General features: G+C 41.5%; 1 protein-coding gene across 14 annotated transcripts in view; it reads left to right on the top strand.

Moving 5' to 3' along the window:
* The first annotated feature begins 439 nt into the window (after positions 1 to 439).
* TFAP2B (transcription factor AP-2 beta) overlaps positions 440 to 18,656 on the top strand; it is a 34,074-nt gene continuing 15,857 nt past the window's right edge. For 2 of the 14 annotated variants that reach the window (XM_065055658.1, XM_065055661.1), the window contains exons 1-3: positions 1,387 to 1,619; positions 6,226 to 6,684; positions 11,857 to 11,917. In XM_065055658.1, the coding sequence (XP_064911730.1) occupies positions 1,539 to 1,619; positions 6,226 to 6,684; positions 11,857 to 11,917 (601 nt within the window). In that variant the 5' untranslated portion in view covers positions 1,387 to 1,538. Of the gene's footprint in view, positions 737 to 1,386; positions 1,620 to 4,481; positions 5,029 to 6,225; positions 6,685 to 11,856; positions 11,918 to 18,656 lie in introns of those variants that run through there. The other 12 variants (XM_065055664.1, XM_065055667.1, XM_065055665.1 and 9 more) reach the window with 11 other exon arrangements.

The following is an 18,656-nucleotide window of genomic DNA, read 5'->3' as shown; positions in this document are numbered from 1 at the left end:
CCTGATGAAGTTCTCCTTGTTTCCGAGATTATATATATAAAAGCATCTTTACCTGTAGGAACTTTGGAAGTACAAAGGACATTATGCGTTTTCCTATAGGATCCCATGCAGAATAACAAAGATGTGTAGGAACTGTATAGAGCTTGACATTTCCAGAGACAGGACCTTGTATTTAGGAGCACCTTCTTTTTCTCTGTCTCTCTGCCTCTGTGTCTTTCTTTTTCTCCCCCTTTTTGCCTCCCCTCCTGCTGCAGCAGCCCACTGCAAAGCTCAATTGTTTCCTTTCAAAGGCAGAGATGGGCTCAGTTTGCCTGCAGGTCGCTTCTTTGCGGTACAACGTGTCAAAAAAAAAAAGTCGGACAATGAGAAGGAAGGTTTGCCTGGGAAAAAAAAAAATAAAAAATTAAAGGTTAAAAATGGTCCAACTCCTCCTCTCTTCTTCCAAACCAAGAGCTACCCGGGAAAGGCACTAATCCAACTCTGTTTTTTCCTCGCTTTCAGAAAGTAGCTTAGCGCTATTCAAACGTGTGCAGAGGAGGGGTTGCTAGACTGATTTTTATTTTTCCCCGGAAAAAAAGTGTTTCCAAGTTATAAAATATACAGCCCGAGTCTGATGTGTAAGGCTTTCAAACGGAAAGCATTGATCTAAATTCAGTCCTTTTAGATTTGCTTGAATGTGCTTGATGAGACGCTGTTTTGGTGTTTTACTGCATATGAGAGGATAATTTCTGGACATGTAAATAAAATCACTTTGCATGGGGGGAAAAGCATAATATCTAGTTGTAGATGATGAATCACCTAGTGCAGAGGCAACCTATTCTTTATTTTAATATAAATAGGATCGAAAAAAGAATTCATTCATTTATCCATTATTTCTCTTTATCTGTTTGTCCATCTGTCTGTCTGTCTGTCTATCTATCTATCTATCTATCTATCTATCTATCTACTAAAATAGCGGATATATGCACTACATAATACATATATTTGATCACTGTATATCCACATATATACGTGCAGATGCATAAATATATACGCAAATATGCATTTATATACACTCCTATATAAATTGACCAGGTTTGTATGTATACATGCATATTTAACGTGTAATATACATGTGCCTACGTATGCAAGAATATATATAATTTACATATACAAATGTGCCAATCTATGTATGTCTGTACATAGAAAAAGTTTTGTGTTCTGAGGTATATGTGTGCATATCTGCATGTATATGTACATCCGTGCAACTGTGTATATGTATATATCTTTATATGCCTGTGCATAAGTCTAAGTCTATATATGTGTGTATATGTATATATAGTCACATATATGCCTGTAGATATATGTAACTATGTAACAGATAATGTTTTTTACTGTCCTATTGAGGCAGACTTCTGCAGCCTATTGTTTCAGACAACAGATATAAGTTGCGATGGAAGAGGAACGTCGGATTTGGTGTCTGTCCCCCATTTCCAATTATAGATGGATCATTACAGACAGAGAAGTACTGAGAATCCAGACATCTGCTCTTCACATGAATGCACTCACCTCCTAGAGAACAGCCTGCCATCATGCTCTGGAAACTGGTTGAAAATGTCAAGTATGAAGATATCTATGAGGTGAGTATATTATATGCATATGAGTAAGAGACTATATGTATATTTAAATATACATCTACTATATAGATGTAGGCATGACTATATAATACAGATATAGCTCTGCATATACATACAGGCAGATATAGAGACGCATACACCAACAAATATATAGAGACGGGAAACCAAGAGTAAATGCTTAAATGCTTATTTATTTGCATATTTGTATTCAGCATGCCAAGTCCTAAACTTTTTTTTTTTTCCATGGAAAAGCTGTTTGATGCGATTTAAAACATCAAAGAAATGATCTGGGGGTTGGAATGAGGCAACTTAAAGGCAAGAGTTTAATTGTTTAGACCTCGAATTAAATATAATTCGATTAAATATGGACAAATGTCGAGGAAAAAAAAAAGCTGAAGATAGAAGAGAAACACAATCTAGTATTCAGGGACTGGATACATTTCTTTCTTTCCTTCTTTTCATTTTTATTTTGCATCCATTCTAAGCTCAACGTGAATTTGTAGGGTTTTTTTTTCTTTTTATTGTTTTCACAATCGGTTACGTTTTTTATCACTTTTTATACTTACATACTAATAGATATGATGTGCATGCGTATATATACTCACATTAACTAAGCGGCACACACATTCTTGCACTTATGTGAGTACACGCACTCGAATTGATACATTCAAAGGCAGCTCCGCATAGACCGCGGACACGAAAATTTGCGCGCTTTATTCAGTCCTCCTCGTTATTTCCGAGGTCAAAAAAGCACACCAAGAGAGAAAAAAAAGTCACAGCACAAACACCACGAAACCTTTTTTAATTTCACACGGTTTCCCGACACGGGTCTTTCCCAAACGGGCTCCGCGAATTTATTTCTTGTAAGTTGACTAGCGTGCTGAATTTGCTTTGAAACGGGAAAGAAAAGGGAAAAAAAAGAAAAAAAAAAGTGTAAGGAAAGGCGCTTTGCAAAATAATATTTTCCTTTTTTAAATTTTTATTTGTTAATTTGGGGGAGGCATTTGCGGCGAGGGGAGGGAGAAGATTTTCAGAAGGGCGCAATCCGCTGCCACCAACGAGGGGGTTGAGCCGTGGGGAGGCGGCCGGGCAGGGGCTGCGGACCGGGCTGGGAGCGGGCAGGGGCTGGGGACCGGGCAGGGAACGGGAGCGCACCCCGGGGAAGCGCCGTCGGGGCCGCACCGACTCCAAGCTCCGTCGCGCCTCCCGCTTCCCTCCCCTCCGGGAGCGCGTTCGCACTTAGAGCGGGGAAACTCCCGAGGAAAAAAAAAAAAAAAAGGGGGGGAAAGAAAAAGGGAGGAAGAGACAGAGGGGAGGGCACAGCTCCGGCTTTTCGTGGCCGGAGGAAGGACGGGACGAAGGGAAGCGGGGGAAAAAAGGTTCCACCAACCGCACGGGAGAAATGTCTCCGCTCCTCAAAGCTGCCGTCAGGCTAATTATCAACTGGCAAAGCCCAGCACATGCAGAATGAGCACAGCCCGGCGTGTGCGTGTCTGTGTGTGTCCCGCCGGCGATCAGCCCGCTGAGCCCTCATTGCTTTTCCCTCCCCGTCCCCAGGCACAGCCCGGTCATTGTCTGTGCCCGCAACAGCAGGCGACGAAACATCTCCCCTTCCTAGCCAGTGAGGCCGGGGAATGCCGGGGATTTGGGGTTTTGGTTTGTGTTATTTTTTCTTTTTTCTTTCTTTTTTTTCCCCACCCTCCTTTTGAAGAGGATTTTTAAGCCGCTGTGTGTTTTAGGGACACTCGTGTTTCCAGGTTGCCGTGGGAGAGAGGCAGAGGTGGGAGAGAGGTTAGGTGAGCTTTGGGGGTCTACCCTAACTTGGGGGTGCGCTCCAAAACAGTAACAGTAACGTGTAGCCTAAAAATAAAAATTTAAAAAAAAAAAAAAAAGGAAAGAGAGATTGGGTTTTTTGTTGTGTTTTTTTTTTTAAGAGCTGAAGCCTTCCAGATTTATCTCAAAATAGATGTGTATAATGTTTCTCTCTCTTTTTTCCAATTTATAATTAACAACACGATGGTAGGGGCGTCTCAGACACTTAATCTGTTCTTAAACCAAAAGTGTGTGTATGTGTGTGCGCCGGGGGTGGGGGGGGGGCGGGGGGGTGCTGCTCTGGGAAGTGTGAGTCTATTTAGGAAGGAACGTAAGTTGAACTTTAACAGAAATGGCAGACAGTCCAGTTGAACGGGTTCCTGCAACATCAAAAAGGTTTTATATCGCCCCTGGCTTTGCCTCAAAACTATAAATTTACCGTCCCTTAAAATTCACTGCATACATTTACTTTTGGGTGAAAACCGAGAGATATATGTGTATATATATATATATTTTTTTTTTCATATTGGGTGGGAGGAACAGAATTCAGAAAAGAAGTGGAACCCAACTTCATGCAGATTCAAGTATTTATTTGGCTATTGCGAATAAGTACGATCTGTAACATGCACCAAAAGGGCTTAATATCCGCTGAAAATGTTAAAGGGACCGCACATTAAAAAAAGAAAGAAAGAAAAATAAAGACTCTTTTTCCTTTTTATTTGTTAAAAAGGAAAAACATAAGCACAAAAACCTACAAGAACAAAAGCACCAAAGGCAATCAATTCCTCGTATTAGGAATGTATAATTAAGTGGTACCAAAAAAAAAATAAATAAAGGAAAGATGTTTTTTTTCTTCTTCGCCTCCAGCATTGCTTCCTCTCACTTCCTTGCTCCAGCTCAGCAGTGTCTACTTTCCTCATCTTCCTCCGCTCGAGTTAATTGAAGTTATGCCTCTGCCTTGCTAAACTTTTTCCCTCCTCTCGCTCTCCCCAAACTCTGCCTCTGCCAGCCCCCCTCGTCTGATTACATCTAGTAATTCTCCACTGAATGAACGTCATTTACAATAGTAGGGGAGCTCTCGAGCTGGCTGCCAGCTTCACGCTCCATTTGGTCCTGCATTCTCCCTTTAAAGTAGTCGTGTAATATTAATAGTCATGAATATCAATTATTATGAGGCGGTGTAGAGAAGGAAAGGGAGGAAGGGGTAGCGGAGCAGTCTGAGCCTAGCCTTGGGTTGAAGAGGATTGTATCTGCGAGCTCAAAGAAAAAAAAAAAAAAGAAAAAAAAAAAAAGAAAAAAAAAGAAAAAAGAAAGAAGGAAAAAAAAAAAAGGAAAGAGAGGGAGGGGTAAATCATATATGTAGATAGAGGTTTCCAGGCTCGGTTTTGGGGGCATTCGTCTTTTTTTTTTTTCCTTTTTTTTTTTTTTGATGGATAGACTTCGAAATATCTCAAGCTGTTCTCCTGTGTCCAACACGTCCCTTTGCAGATCTCCTTGATATTTTTCCCTCCAGTTATTAGTATTATCAACATTATTTTCTTTTTAGCTATTACAAGACTTTTTTTATTTCCAGATGTTAGTCCACACCTATTCCGCCATGGTGAGTTTGGATCCATGTTGTACTAGAATTGCATGTTCTCTCTCGATCTGTTGTCTCTCTCTCTCTCCCTCTCTCTCTCTTTTTAAACGCCTTTGGCTTGGTAATTTAGCACAATAATTGGAGGAGGCTTGCAGCTGCTTCTCCCTTTTTGCATTGTGTGTTCTCGATTTGAGCTAGGGGAGTTTGAGGGGGGAGAACGGGGGGGGGGAAACTTTTTTCCTGTTTTGTTTTTTTTTTTTTAAACCATGTGTGCCATTGCTTGTGGGGGTTTGAGCTGCACTTTGTGGAACAGATATTTTTCTTGTTTACTTTAGCCTCGCAGCTTCAGCGCGGTGGAGTTGGACAAAACTCCTCTCCCACCTTTTCTCTGAAGCCTCCACACACTACTCCCCCACAAGTCCCCCCACACACCCCAAAGACTTTTCATTACAATTAACCCCCACCCCATTCTCCGGAATATCATATTGGAAAAGGAGACAAAAGACACTGGAAGTTGCTGCAGAAATCATAGCGACTGGATTTGTTCAATATCGATGTTTCATTTTTGCTTTTTTTAATTTTAATTTTTTAGAGGTGAACTCTCTTTATACGAAGAGCCCCCGTGATTTTTATGTTATTTTTTTCAAGTCCTTTTTCGCAGAACTTCATGCCTCGGAGTCCTCCGAGAAGTGCAACTTTCCTTTTGGTCTTTTCCACGTGAAGATGAGTTGGTGATTTTGAGTTTTAGGACTTCAGCAAAGGGAATAAACATATGTTTGGAAACTTTAGGCAGGACAAGGGGTGGGTTGTTTGGAACGATGAGTGGTTTGGGGTTCTTAATTATTATTATTAATTTTTTTTATTATTCTTTGTTTTTATTTGGGGGCTGCTGGAGGGGGAATCGTGTTCCTGAACTGATGTTACAAACCATGCTCGCATATGGAGCACTAGACCTGCATTTTTAATTTTGACATTTAGCATTTCTCTCTCACACGCCCCCCTTGTCCCTTCTTGATAGTTATTGGGAATAGACACGATGTGAGTGTGAAACACCGGAATATTTCTAATCTGCGGCTGTGGAGTGGGACAGATCAGAGTGTTAGTTTACAACTGTTTACGTGTTTATTTTGGGGTGGGTTTGTTCTCCTTTTATTTATTGTTTTTTTAAAGGTCCTCTTTTTTGTTGTTGTTGTCGTTTTTCTTTCATTCCGCTTGTAGGACCGGCATGATGGAGTGCCCAGCCACAGTTCCAGGCTGTCCCAGCTGGGATCCGTCTCCCAGGGACCCTACTCCAGCGCTCCTCCGCTCTCTCATACCCCATCCTCGGATTTCCAGCCGCCTTATTTCCCACCCCCTTACCAGCCTCTTCCTTACCACCAAAGCCAGGACCCTTACTCCCATGTCAATGACCCCTACTCCCTAAACCCCTTGCATCAACCCCAGCAACACCCCTGGGGACAGAGGCAGAGGCAAGACGTGGGATCAGAAACCGGGTCGCTGCTGCCACAGCCTCGGGCCGCCCTGCCCCAGCTTTCGGGACTGGACCCCAGGCGGGACTACCATTCAGTAAGGAGGCCAGATGTCCTTCTACATTCAGCTCACCATGGCCTTGACTCTGGCATGGGGGACAGCCTTTCTCTGCATGGCATCGGACACCCAGGGATGGAGGAGGTCCAGGTAAGGTACCGCGGTTCTTTCTCCTTGGGCAATGCAAAATGCCTTCCAGGCTCCATCCCTTGGCTAGAAATCATCCGTGAGGGTTCTACAGCAATACTGCTGTGGGTTACTATGCTTTTTTTTTCGCACTGGGATTATAATTGCTATACTCCCCCTTCTCGACTTGTTTTTTTTTTTTAAAGAGAATTTATCTCATTGCTGTCACGCACAGGCTCTGCTCTGCAAACCCTCCCCTACATGGCAAGCCAGCAGAGTGCAGGGGGGAAGGCAGACACAGTACTCTAAATATTCCACGTGTTTCAGAAGCTGGTGAAGTTTAAGCCTGGCTTTTCAAATTCCAGTGATTTCCCATGCAATCCCAACCCTCCCCCCGCCCCTGCCCTCCCCCCCCCCCCGCCAATTTCCTGCAGTTCAGTCATTTTGATGAAACTGTCAAATTGTTACATTTTTCATCCGTGAGGAAGAAAAAATATAAACAAAACCCAAACCAAAAGCAATAACCAGTGATCAGGAACAAGCCAACCTCTCCTTTTTTTTTTTTTTTTTTTTGGGGGGGGGGGTGTAGTTGGTAGGGTAGCACTGAGTGTAAATAGTTTTATTCCCTCTTTTGGGTAACAAAGAAGTTTCACCGGGCTCATAGCATGCTATTGCCCAGCCTTCTCTCATCCCACGCGAAACTCATCATCACGTGTTATTTCCTAAAAACAGAAAGAAGGCCCTTAACAGCTTCGGTGCTGGGGTGTTTGCACCTTGCTGGAGCAAGGCATGGCCAACCGGTGGGGATCTCCAGGGACCAGGTCCTGCATTAGGTTTTACTAATCGGGATTTAGGGGTTACCCTCTATTTTCTTTTTTTTTTTTTTTTTTTTTCCAAAATGTGTATATCATGTGTGCCATGAATATATATATTTAAACTTGGAATAGATAAAAATATGAAAGGCTGGATGAAATACGGACTTCCAAGTTACAAGGGGAAAAAACGAGAGAGGAGAAGGCTAAGAAGGAAAAAAAATAGCCTTGAAAAAGGATCCTGCTGAACATTACAGGAATCAGCGGCAGAGAAGCGGGGGGGTGTTATTTTATTGGCTTGAGGTTCGTTTTAGGGCTTCACAGGAAAATCTCCGAGCTTTGCTGAGGCTAGCTGCTTTAGGAACAGAAAGGTTTTTCTGGTTGGAGACTCCGAGCTGAGTGGTCGCCGGGTGGCCGGTTTCTGCGGGTTTCCAAGCTGGTTTTGAGACCTGGGGGCAGCCCCTGACCCCCCACGGGCGCGATGCGCAGGTCTGGTCTCGCATTCCTGGCTCAGACAAACTGGCTTGCGGGTCAAGGCGAGTTTTACCTCCGCGAATGCAGAAAGGGGATCGCTTTCCCTCTTTCTCTCTGCAACCGATAGACGTTAACTATTGTTCATGCTTCGGTACTTACACTTTTCCCCAAAAGCCAGTAATTGCTCTTGTGAGAAAGAGAGAAAGAGAGAGAAGCGCGAATGAAAGGTAAAAAAAAATGAAGATAAAAGAGAGAAAGAACAAAAGGAAGAATAAAAAGAAAAGGTAGAGAAAAGGAAAGGAGTGAAAAAAGAGAAGGAAGAAAAAGGTGGGGAGATAGAGAAAGGGAGAAAGAGAGAGAAAGAAAGAGAATGAAAGAGAGAAGGAGGGAGAGAAAGAAAAGGTGAAAGAAAAAAGAAAGACAAGGGAGGAAATAGAAAAAGAAAGGGGTAAAAAAAGAAAAGGAAAGAAGAGTCCTGTTCAGCTCAAATAAAGCAGCTCTCCCTTCCGTTTCCAATCAAACATCCCTTTTGCGGTCAGGGCACAGCACCCACGGAAGTGGCTCCCCCCGACATCTCCGAGCGCAGCGCTGAGCCCCCGGTCACCGGCCACCCGCTCGTCCGGGGATGGAGAAGGGGATGGGCCGGGGCAAACGAGGTCGTGGGCCAGCAAGTCTGGGTTTCTTGTTTTGGGCTGCTGAGGCCACTTGCAAATGAAACGGGCCTTTTATTTCTAAAAGTTTTGGTCTCAGGCTGGGGAAGGAGGGGGAGAGGGAAAGGAGGGTATCCCAAGGAGAAACACGTGAAGGAAGAAGTGTCCAACTGCAAGTTAGCACAGGCAGGAGGGAAAACAGCCCAATACTCGCTCCTACCGTTCAGCATTTTCTATTCTTGTTCCCTCACTAGTAACAGATGAGGCTGGGCAGTTTTCCACTCTGATTTTTAATACGAAATTATGCTAGATACAAGGATTTCTTTCTAGCTACAGGGATTCCTATTTAGGCGACATATACTTATTATCCACCAATGTAATCTGGACATTTTTTAGTCTAAAAAGTTGAAGCAATATCTAGGTATATAGTTGGATAAAGACGTGTCTCTTTGCTTTAGCTCATGCATGTCTGATCAAATACGTGCCACGAGAATGGGTTGGGCTGACAAGGGAGAATGAGACAGAGGAAAAGAGTGCGTGACAGAAAGAAACAGTGGTTATTTTATAAACATCAAATCCAGGCCATGTGTGAGCCGTTGTCCAGGGGTAGAATTAAGTGATTGTAACACGATAGCGCCCTGTTATTGTAAACAGGACGTATTGTATTGCTATTGCTGCCCCTTTCGAGAGGAATTTTCAATCTGCGATTTACAGCCCTCAGACAGGGAACAGAGAAGCCAAGACGTAGTTATTGAAAACAAATTTGCATCATCTAATAGGGACTCTGAAAGCATTACAACCCCGGGTTTTGGTTTTTGTTTTTGTTTTTGTGTGCGTGTGTGTTTTGGGTTTTTTTTTTTTTTTGCTTTGATTTGGTTGGTTTGTTTTTTCCAAGGCGAGGCAAAAATAAGGTTGTACTAGTCAAAGACAGAATAAAGAGCATATAAAGGGGGAAATCTAGATTCTTTAGCCTCTTTAAAGGAAACCAAAAAGATCAATCTTCAGAGTTTTTCCTCGGATATGTCCCTAGCTGTTGGATAAATTGTATATATACGGTTTACGGGAAGCTCTGTGCTATCAGATTACTGGAGGAGTGGTGGGAGGGGAATCTTCCTCTTTAAATTTTCTAAGTATATCTGAAAACTCATCACCTTTCCCCTCCTTGCACACACACCTCCACTCCTCCTCCTCCTCCTCACTCACACTGCCGTCCTCGCTCCTATGTGCTACTGAGAGGCACGGAAAGTTAAGTTACACCAAAACACCCAAGTCCCTTATAAAGTAACCCCTGGTATCACTTTTAACTAAAGAAGTCTAGTAATTAAAAGTCTGAGTTGTTTTTCCACGTTTCCGCATGCAGTCCTAATTAAATCTTTACGATCCTCTCTGTGACTATTAACTGCCAGCATGCTGAGCGAATATCCTGTACAAAAACCCAGCAGGAGGGCGTAATTAGATAGAAAATCAGACAGGAGTCTTCTCATTAACTACAACAACTAACCCACGTTGCTGATGGAGCGAGCGGAGGGCACGCACACACATAAAGTGTGTGCGCAGCCATACACTCCAGAGATAAGGTGAGATAAGAAGGGGAACAAAATGTATATAAAAAAGAGAACGGGAAAGATGGCGTTTCATATTTACCTCCAATTTTGTGCCATCGAGGAGCACCACGATGCACCCCAGCTGGCTGCAGGATTTACTCATCATCCCTCTTTGGGAACTGCTCAGGGAAAGGAGGGAAGACTTTGTAATTTTATTTTGTGCCCTTTAGGTATGAAGCCTATTGATTATGAGAGAGAGGCACAGCCACGCACAAACACACGGCATAAGGAACCGCTGTGTGTGCGCTCGTTTGAGTGGGTATTCGAGGAAAATGAAAGGAAAGACCTCAAGAAAATATTGTTCCGTCACATTTTTGGGAGATGTAATTTTCTCCTAAATCATATTCCATCTTGAACGTCTCTGCTGAGTCGATAGAAAGACGGAGATAAGGGCTGGATCCGGATAAGTACAGCCTCTCCGTGTAGCAAAGATAAAGTTAAAATAATAAGGGGGAAAAAAAATCTTTGCTGTGAAGATGTTTTCCTTATCATGGAAAAAATGTGACAACTCCCCAAATACGCAATAACCCTGAAAAACCCAAACCCTAAATAGTAAAGAGAAAAGTAAAATAACAAACCCAAGAAACCCACAGGTCCTCCCTCTCTCAGAAACCCACATTTTTCTCTGAAATGGAACCTGTCATAATTCTTATGACACTTCTCTTTGGGAGACTCTTTTACTGTGCTGACCGCAGATTCAGCGGTAATTTCTGTTTGTTTTGTTGACTTTGTGTATCCCACTTTCGGGTTGAGAAACGAAACCCAGCATTTGCTCTGTCCTCCGTGCCTGTCTTTGTTCTCTCCCCTGCCGAAGAAGTTAATGCCATAATAACAGGTGTGCTCCTAAGCTGGCTGGTAAAATAAAAGAAAGAAAAAAAAAGTGTGGAGCAGAAGGCTTTGAAAACGAGATCGGGGGACTTTTTTCTAGGCAATCAATTTAATAGTTCATACTTTTGATAATGTATATTCCCACTCCCTCCTCTCTGTCCCCACTCAGTCAGACCATGGAAGCAACCTCGGGAGCTGTAAATCTCTTTCTGCTTGTACCCTGTACGATGTGGGCGTTGCACCGCACTCTGAATTGCTCAGGCTTTAATTAAAAGTCCATAATGTAAACTATTATATATAAAAAGTAAATGGCCCTTGAATTATTAAGATGTAGCAGGGTTAAACAGACAAACAAAACAAGAAAAAAAAAAAAAAAGGAGTGGGAAGAGGAGAGGGAAGGAGAGGGAGAATTGAAGTTGTCCTTAATCGTCTTCATTTATGTCACGCAATAGATCTTGCAGATGTTGCCAGATTGCCAGATTTTCAAAGAAAGAAATATAAAGCTTTATCGAATGCAAAGAAGTCTATGTGATATCTGTGTTTTATAAGATAAAACCAGTATTACACCCCACATGTTTCACACCTTCTTTCTTTTTTTTCTTTTTTTTTTTTTCCTTAAATTAGAAGATTATATAATTTGTAAGAATTTCATTTCCTTGTCGATTTGGGGGAATAATAATAACAATAATAATAATAATATAATCCCTCCTCCCCTAGTGAATTAATATAAATGGAAATAACAGAAACTTCAGTTTGAAATGACATGATTTATGTGCGCGATTCTTTAATATCCAGTCAATTTGAATAGTGATGTTTTTATATCCACAGTCAGTTGAAGATGCCAATAACAGCGGTATGAACTTATTGGACCAGTCTGTCATTAAAAAAGGTATGGATTATTCCAACAAGCTAGACAAACTTTTACTGTGTAGCAATATCTTCATGATATATTTTTACTTTGAGGCAATTAATTTATGCGGGAAGCAGACATACATGGCAGCAAGATGAATAGTTGATTGGATCGGCAGATAGAAGGAAGGGGAAAGGAAAGAGATGCGAAAGTGAGAGTGGATATTCCCCCCTCCCCCATCCTTCAAAGGGTTTAATTACACAAATGCTCTCAGATGGAGCACCCCACACTCAAATGCAGTTTCCACGCCCCCCCTCCCCCCCGCCCTTCCCCGCCTCGCCCCCCGATAGTCCTCAATGGGGACCCCTTGGCTTTTAATGGGGGAAGGGGGTTGGCTCCCTTTGGGGCTTAAATGCATTTCCCAGGCGAATCAAACGTGAAGGAGAGAGAAAGAAATGCCGGTGGAAAGGCAGCCCCGACCTCCTTCCCCCCTTGCCCCAAGATTCCCCCCTTCCCCGTGCCCATTTTTCAAATCTTCCTACATATGCGCACATGATTTAGTGTAACTGCAGAATCACCCCATACTGTTAAAGGGAATGTGATATTAACAAATGTTTGCAGTCTCTTGTACAGCTGTAAGCAAAATAATTAACTAATTAAACTAATTAAATGTAATTACAATAACTCATTTTGGGCGTATTGCAGCTGCTTAATTTTTTTACATTTCTCTGACAGTCACTCGAAGATGCTTGGCGATTAGTGTTGTGTTATGCTGATAGACATTAAACAGATCACACACTGCAAATGTAGGGAAAGCTATCTTTAATTATCTAAGGAGTTTCTATTTCTAGATTCAATTTTAAGTACCAGTGATGAGGCTTAGAAATGCTGTTCCTTATGCTTCCTATCAACAGCACTTATCTCCAGGACCTTATTATTTGTCAAATGTGCACAAATACTTTAATAGAGATCTTCTAGAATGTAAAGCAAAGTAACAGGGAGGGTGTTTATTTAAAACGTGTTCAAGGCAGCATGAGGTCCTTCAGTGTATTTATTTTCTTTTAGTTTAAATCCTCATGTACAGTCTCGCACACGTACACTATCAAGTTCTACTTACTCAAGGGAGGACAGATGAAAACTTGAAGACCATTTGGCAGAATCATTGACAACCACCGGCTGAAAAGTCAAAACTGTTTTAGAGAAACAGAAAATTACTTACCTTAAAAGAAAAAAATGTTGTTTCTCTTGTTTTAGTTCAGATTGAATGTTTGGTGGGTTTTGCTCTCAGGGTCTGTAACCTGATGGTTTTTGGTTGCATTTTTCTCTCTCTTTTTTTTTCCCTCACTTATCTCCCCTCCCCACCCCCGCTTGACACCTCATACACGATGTTTTCTCTTGGGTGTATTTCATTAATTGGTGCTTGATTTGTGGTCGAGTCATTTCTTTCTAACGTTGCTCCGTGCTCTCATTTGCCTTTCGCAATGTTTTTTTCTTTTTTTTTTTTTTTTTTTTTCACAGAACCCTTTCTGTTGATCGTCTAGTCTAAAATATTACCTTTTACCCCCTCTTTCTCTTTTTGTGTCTTTCCCTCCTTCAAATGACGAGGACAGGAGGGACATTGAATGTGAATGCTGAGTGGTGCAGATAGATAGTGAGTAGCACTAAAATGTGAATAATTACATGTATTAGGTATAGATTTAGGTGTGCTTATTGTGTACGGGCATGGCAACGGCCACAGGTCGAGCAGCTGCCGCCTAAAGAGACACAGTCCCATATAGGTGGGATTACATGTGCCTATTTGCAGCCATAGGAAGAGATACCCTGAGCTTAATCCATGATGAACAGGATACATATGCACTTTGGAAATTAGGTTACTAAAAAAGAACCTGAGATTCGTCTGCAGCTGTTTTAAAGCCACTGTAGCAGGATTTTCTTCCTTAGAAGTAATGCTGAGCTCTAAGTGACTTTCCAGCATAAAGGAATATTGTGAGCTCAGTTTCTTTTTTGCACAGAGAGTTGCCCGGGTGCGGAGGGAGAAAAATGGGTAATAAATAGTAGGTCACATTTGTGGCAGACAATATTTAATCAGGACGAGAGAAGGAGCAACACAGAGAGGGTTCAGTATCAATTTCTCTTTGTTCCCTGCAGCTTGTCGCTGTGAGGATGTACTTTCAAGTAAGAATAAGTTATTTAAACTCTGTAAATCGTCATTGCAGACGGATGGCATAGACAGACAGACAGATAGGTATTGACTGATTTTTGTGCAGTGGATCACTCCCCATGATATGTATTTGCTAGACGAGGATTGGAGGGAGTCTATTTCACCAAGCCCTAGTTTAGTGTTTAAAATGCTTTGATTACAATATAGTGGAAAAAAAGTATGATGCAGACTTGAAGTCTAAACTTGATAATATCAGACTGCAAGTGTCTGCTTCTTTATGGTCTCTGAGACCTGCAGAGGGAATGATCTATCTATGCAAAAGGATTGCCAAAAATATTAAGGAAATTATATAGGGATTCATACGCGGCTATCGATTGATCTCGCGTATCGATCTCGCACAATAGGTTACATATCCACACTCTCCTGTTATGTTTGCTATCTGAGCTTACTTGACATTTCTGAAGTAATTTAGTTAAGAGGAAATGAGTTGTTCCCAGTAGAGAGAGCAAACGAGAGGAGTGAAGGTAGCCAGCGTGATAAATGGCTCTTTCATTTGGAGATCTCCAGAGCTCGTTTAAGGCTAATTTTCTGTATTAGCCCCCTTTGAGCTATTAATGCAATAGGCAGGGACCGTGGCCCCTCGTCTCTTAGCTGCCCCATTAGAGCGAGCATTAAGCTACCAAGCCTGAACTCTACTGTGGTGGTGGTGGTGGAATAATGAAAGGTGCTTTTTAAACTCTCCTAATCTAAAGTGGCAGAGGGTGGTTAATACGATTTGAAGGGGGCTGGTCAATGAACAATCAATAAACTAATAATGAGGAGGATGCGGTACATTAACAGTCTAAAAAATCCAACGAGACGTTAAAAAATCATCGTTAACTCCTAGTTCCATTAAGATTTGGGTGGTGGAAGTGGGAGGGATGGAGCCAGATAAATCATCAAGACGATAATAATCACCAAGAGCATCAATACCAGATTTATCTCGGCTTTGAGAGCTTACCGGCTGCACGTTTTGAGGCCTTTCAGCAGAAATGGAGGGAGGGTTTTCCGTGTGTCAGGAATAAAAGATCGGGTTCCCTTGTCAACTGCTCATCCGAAATTTCCTTGGCACCGTCTATGGCACAAGAAGTTGTCCTCTTGCAAAATCTTGCGTGGCCCAAGTCTCAAGTTAATTTTTTGTGACTCTGGGGCACAGTCAGTGACCTTAAAATTATCCTGATGTATTTATTTACTTTCAGCTGTTTCTGACGATCGTGTGCACACTCACATCTGATTAAGCATGACAGGCCAATTTAGCCCTAACACCTTCACTCATTGTCTCGTTGCAAACACTCTCTATTGTTCATAATATTCTAAAGAAACATATGAAAAGAGGTGTCTTAACATTTTTTGAACTCCTAATAATACAGTATAAGATTCCTCCCCACCTCTTCTTGAAGTATCAGGATAAATGATTAACTTAAAACCACTTTGACCTCAGCTTTTCAGGTGATAGATCAGGGAATCGGAGATTGTTGCTTCATTACCACTCAGTTTCGTGCTTTTTCCTGGATTACCTATGGAACCTTAGGATCGCCTTTAACTGAATGCAAAACAATTTCGAGGGAATACATTTCACTTTGAAATTTAGTCCCCGTTTTCAGGGGAAAGGGACTGCGGTGGAGCAAAGGGAGGGGAGGAGGCAAGAGGGACAGGAGGGAAGGGAACATGAGCACTCACTTTCTGTATTTATTCATTAAAATTAAAATAGGAACGGGGTCTTTTAGTGGCAATGGACAAGACGTTGTCCCTGGACTTTGGGTTTGGCTGCCATGTCAGACCAAATAACCAATAATACCAAAGTCCTGTTGTTATAATGGACAACAAAAAACTTTTTATTCATTTCAGGCCCAGTAGGCAGATTAAAAAAAAAAAAAAGAGGGGGGTGGGGGTGTTTGATAGCTCACTAGTAATAAGTTTCTTCATCACATTTGTTAGTAATAATTAGAAAAAATATATTTATTCTAATTAACTGATTGATTGCCTAATCAATTATCATTCACCAGGGGTTTTGCAACGGTATTCATAGCTTACAGCCTTGTTATTCATCTATTTTCAAGGCATAATTCTATCTCTATTTTTTTAATTATTATTTAATTAGTTAGTTCTAGTGCTGCTGAAATGCACTTTTATTCCCATTTTCTCTTGTCCGTGTGCACTTTAGCGCTTTTTCACGCGTTTGTGGAGAGCAACCCAACAGAGAACCACCACCACCACGAAAAAAAACAACAAACCACAACCTAAGACTTAATGTATGCACAGAAAATTGTAAACATGTAAAGAACTGAAAGCTTCACGCTGAGTTTCGCCATGCTCCATTTCCCCACCATTTCCTGCTGTCGTTTTAAAGCGATCTCACTCATCTAGAGATCCCGTTTGCGGGAACAGTATGCTTATAATTACTAACAAATCAAGCGGCTACTGTTGCTCTCCCGGTTTATTGATAAGCTGAAGAGAAATGGAAGGGGGGGAAATGACAAAGAGGCTGGAAGTAACCACAGAAAAGAAAGAAAGAAAGAGAAAAGGGGAGAAAAAATAATAGAGGAAGGAGAGAGAAGTAAAGAAAGAGAGAATGAGAAATTCTGGAGGGGGGGAATATATATTTGTGAGTGCTCAATGCACACAGCAAAACCAATTTAGGAGTAAAAGAAAATCGAATAGTTTCTGCTGGAGACAACAAGAAACACATTGGATGAAGTTAGAGCAGAAGTGATAGAGACGCTGCATATATCTATGTGTGTTATTCAGAGTTCTTTCAGCAGTTCTGACAATCTCTAACCAACTGGGAAAGTTGACATCGACTAAAAATGTACTGTGCATTACAGTTTATTTACATACACTCAGGGATTTGACACATGCAGCTGCACACACGGACGTGTCTATCTCTTCACCCACATTATATTATCTCCGGTAATGCCTGGGCTATATCTGAAAGCTATAGCTATGATAAACATATAGATATGATATAGATAGAGATAATTCATTCCATGGCAAACACTTTTTTGAAGCAGCATTAGGTAATTTACAGAAGATATAGAGTCTAGATAGAATACATTTCTCTGAAGCTATGAAATCGCAATAGATATGCTTACACCGCCTGGTAAGCCTCTAAAATGGGTTTAGAGTTATTAGACTCCAATTGATGGGTATGTTCCTACGGTCCTTTTCGAGGAGGCAGTGGCAGGGACAAAAGCTAAGGAGCTCTCAGCATAGCTGGCAAGGGAGCCAGTCAGCTTCCCAAAAGCAATTTGCAAGGAAAAAAAAAAAAAAAAACAGCACGTGAAAATCCATATTTCAAAGGTTAACTAATGTAATGAGTGCTCCAAAAGGCCAAAGCGAGTGGGGTGAGGTACATTTAAGCGTTGCACGGATCCCTCTCTCTTTAGTGAGTTTGGACTAAGATCAGATGGTCGTGGAATTGCTGCCTCTTGTTTAATTTCTCAGTTCACTGGACAGTGACCTGATAAACTGGTCACTAAATATAGCCACTGCAAACGTGTACTCGAACCGCTGAGCCCGTGTGTTCGTCCGAAGAAAAAAATGTCACTCATGAAAATCTGTCTGGTGGCACTGCTTTAATATAACTTTTCTTTTTTTTTTTTTTTCCCCTTTAACTTTTTCTTGATATTTCCATCGAATGACGTTGCAGAACATCTTGCATTAAATATCATATACCTATGTACGATAGGGGGAAGCTATATATATGTGTGTATATATATATATATATATATTCCCCCCCCCTAACTACATCTGATACCCCAAAAGAGTTTTTTCCTATAGTATCAATGGCAAAAATCCTATTAATAGCAAGGAAAGCAGGAGCGGGCCTCTAACTATTTTATAACTGTTTCTATGCTGTTCTCAAACTATTTGAAACCTCCTTTATGAGCTGCATAAAGTGCTTACTAAAAATAATAGAGAAATAGGAATCCATTTCACTTTCCGATTCCCTGGAGTAAAACCACTCAAAATAATTTGTTTATACTGGAGACTATATACAAGGCATATGAAGCAATATGTATATCTAAACCCGACATGCCTTTTGGTTTTTAGCTGTTATAGAGCTTTTATTGTGGGGGTCTGGTCTGGCAGTAGGAAATGATCTGTAATAAAAACAGTCAAACACGGTTGTGTCTATTCCATACACCGAGGTTATAAAATTGGCAATTGCCCAGTAGTTAGCACTTGGTAATATATTAGGATACCCGATCTTATTGTTTAGCAGCTCCAGACGATTTAAATATCCCCTCAACCCTAATGGTTTGATTCTCCAGATATGTTGCAAATAAACAGGGTTTTTATGGCTTAACTGACATGTATTATAACTACCTAAATAGCTGGCATATGTGCATAATAGAACCCTATTATTTGCCGAATTGGTTTTGCAATTGATTGAGTGGAAATGGGAGACTGTGAAGTAGTATCTGCTCGACGAGGGTGTGTAATCAATTAGTCTTCTCCTCTGAAACATGCCCGCTGGACTGTCAGAGCTCTACCACCAGCAAACCCCCCAATTTCGGACTATACTTTCTATAAGGAAACGCATGTTGCCGCGATTTCGAGAGGAAGCAGCAGTAG

Source organism: Columba livia, chromosome 3 (genome assembly GCF_036013475.1).
Source record: "Columba livia isolate bColLiv1 breed racing homer chromosome 3, bColLiv1.pat.W.v2, whole genome shotgun sequence".
In the NCBI taxonomy this organism is placed as follows: domain Eukaryota; kingdom Metazoa; phylum Chordata; class Aves; order Columbiformes; family Columbidae; genus Columba; species Columba livia.
Note: the sequence above shows the minus strand (reverse complement) of the source record. Positions and strands in the feature narration are given on the sequence as shown.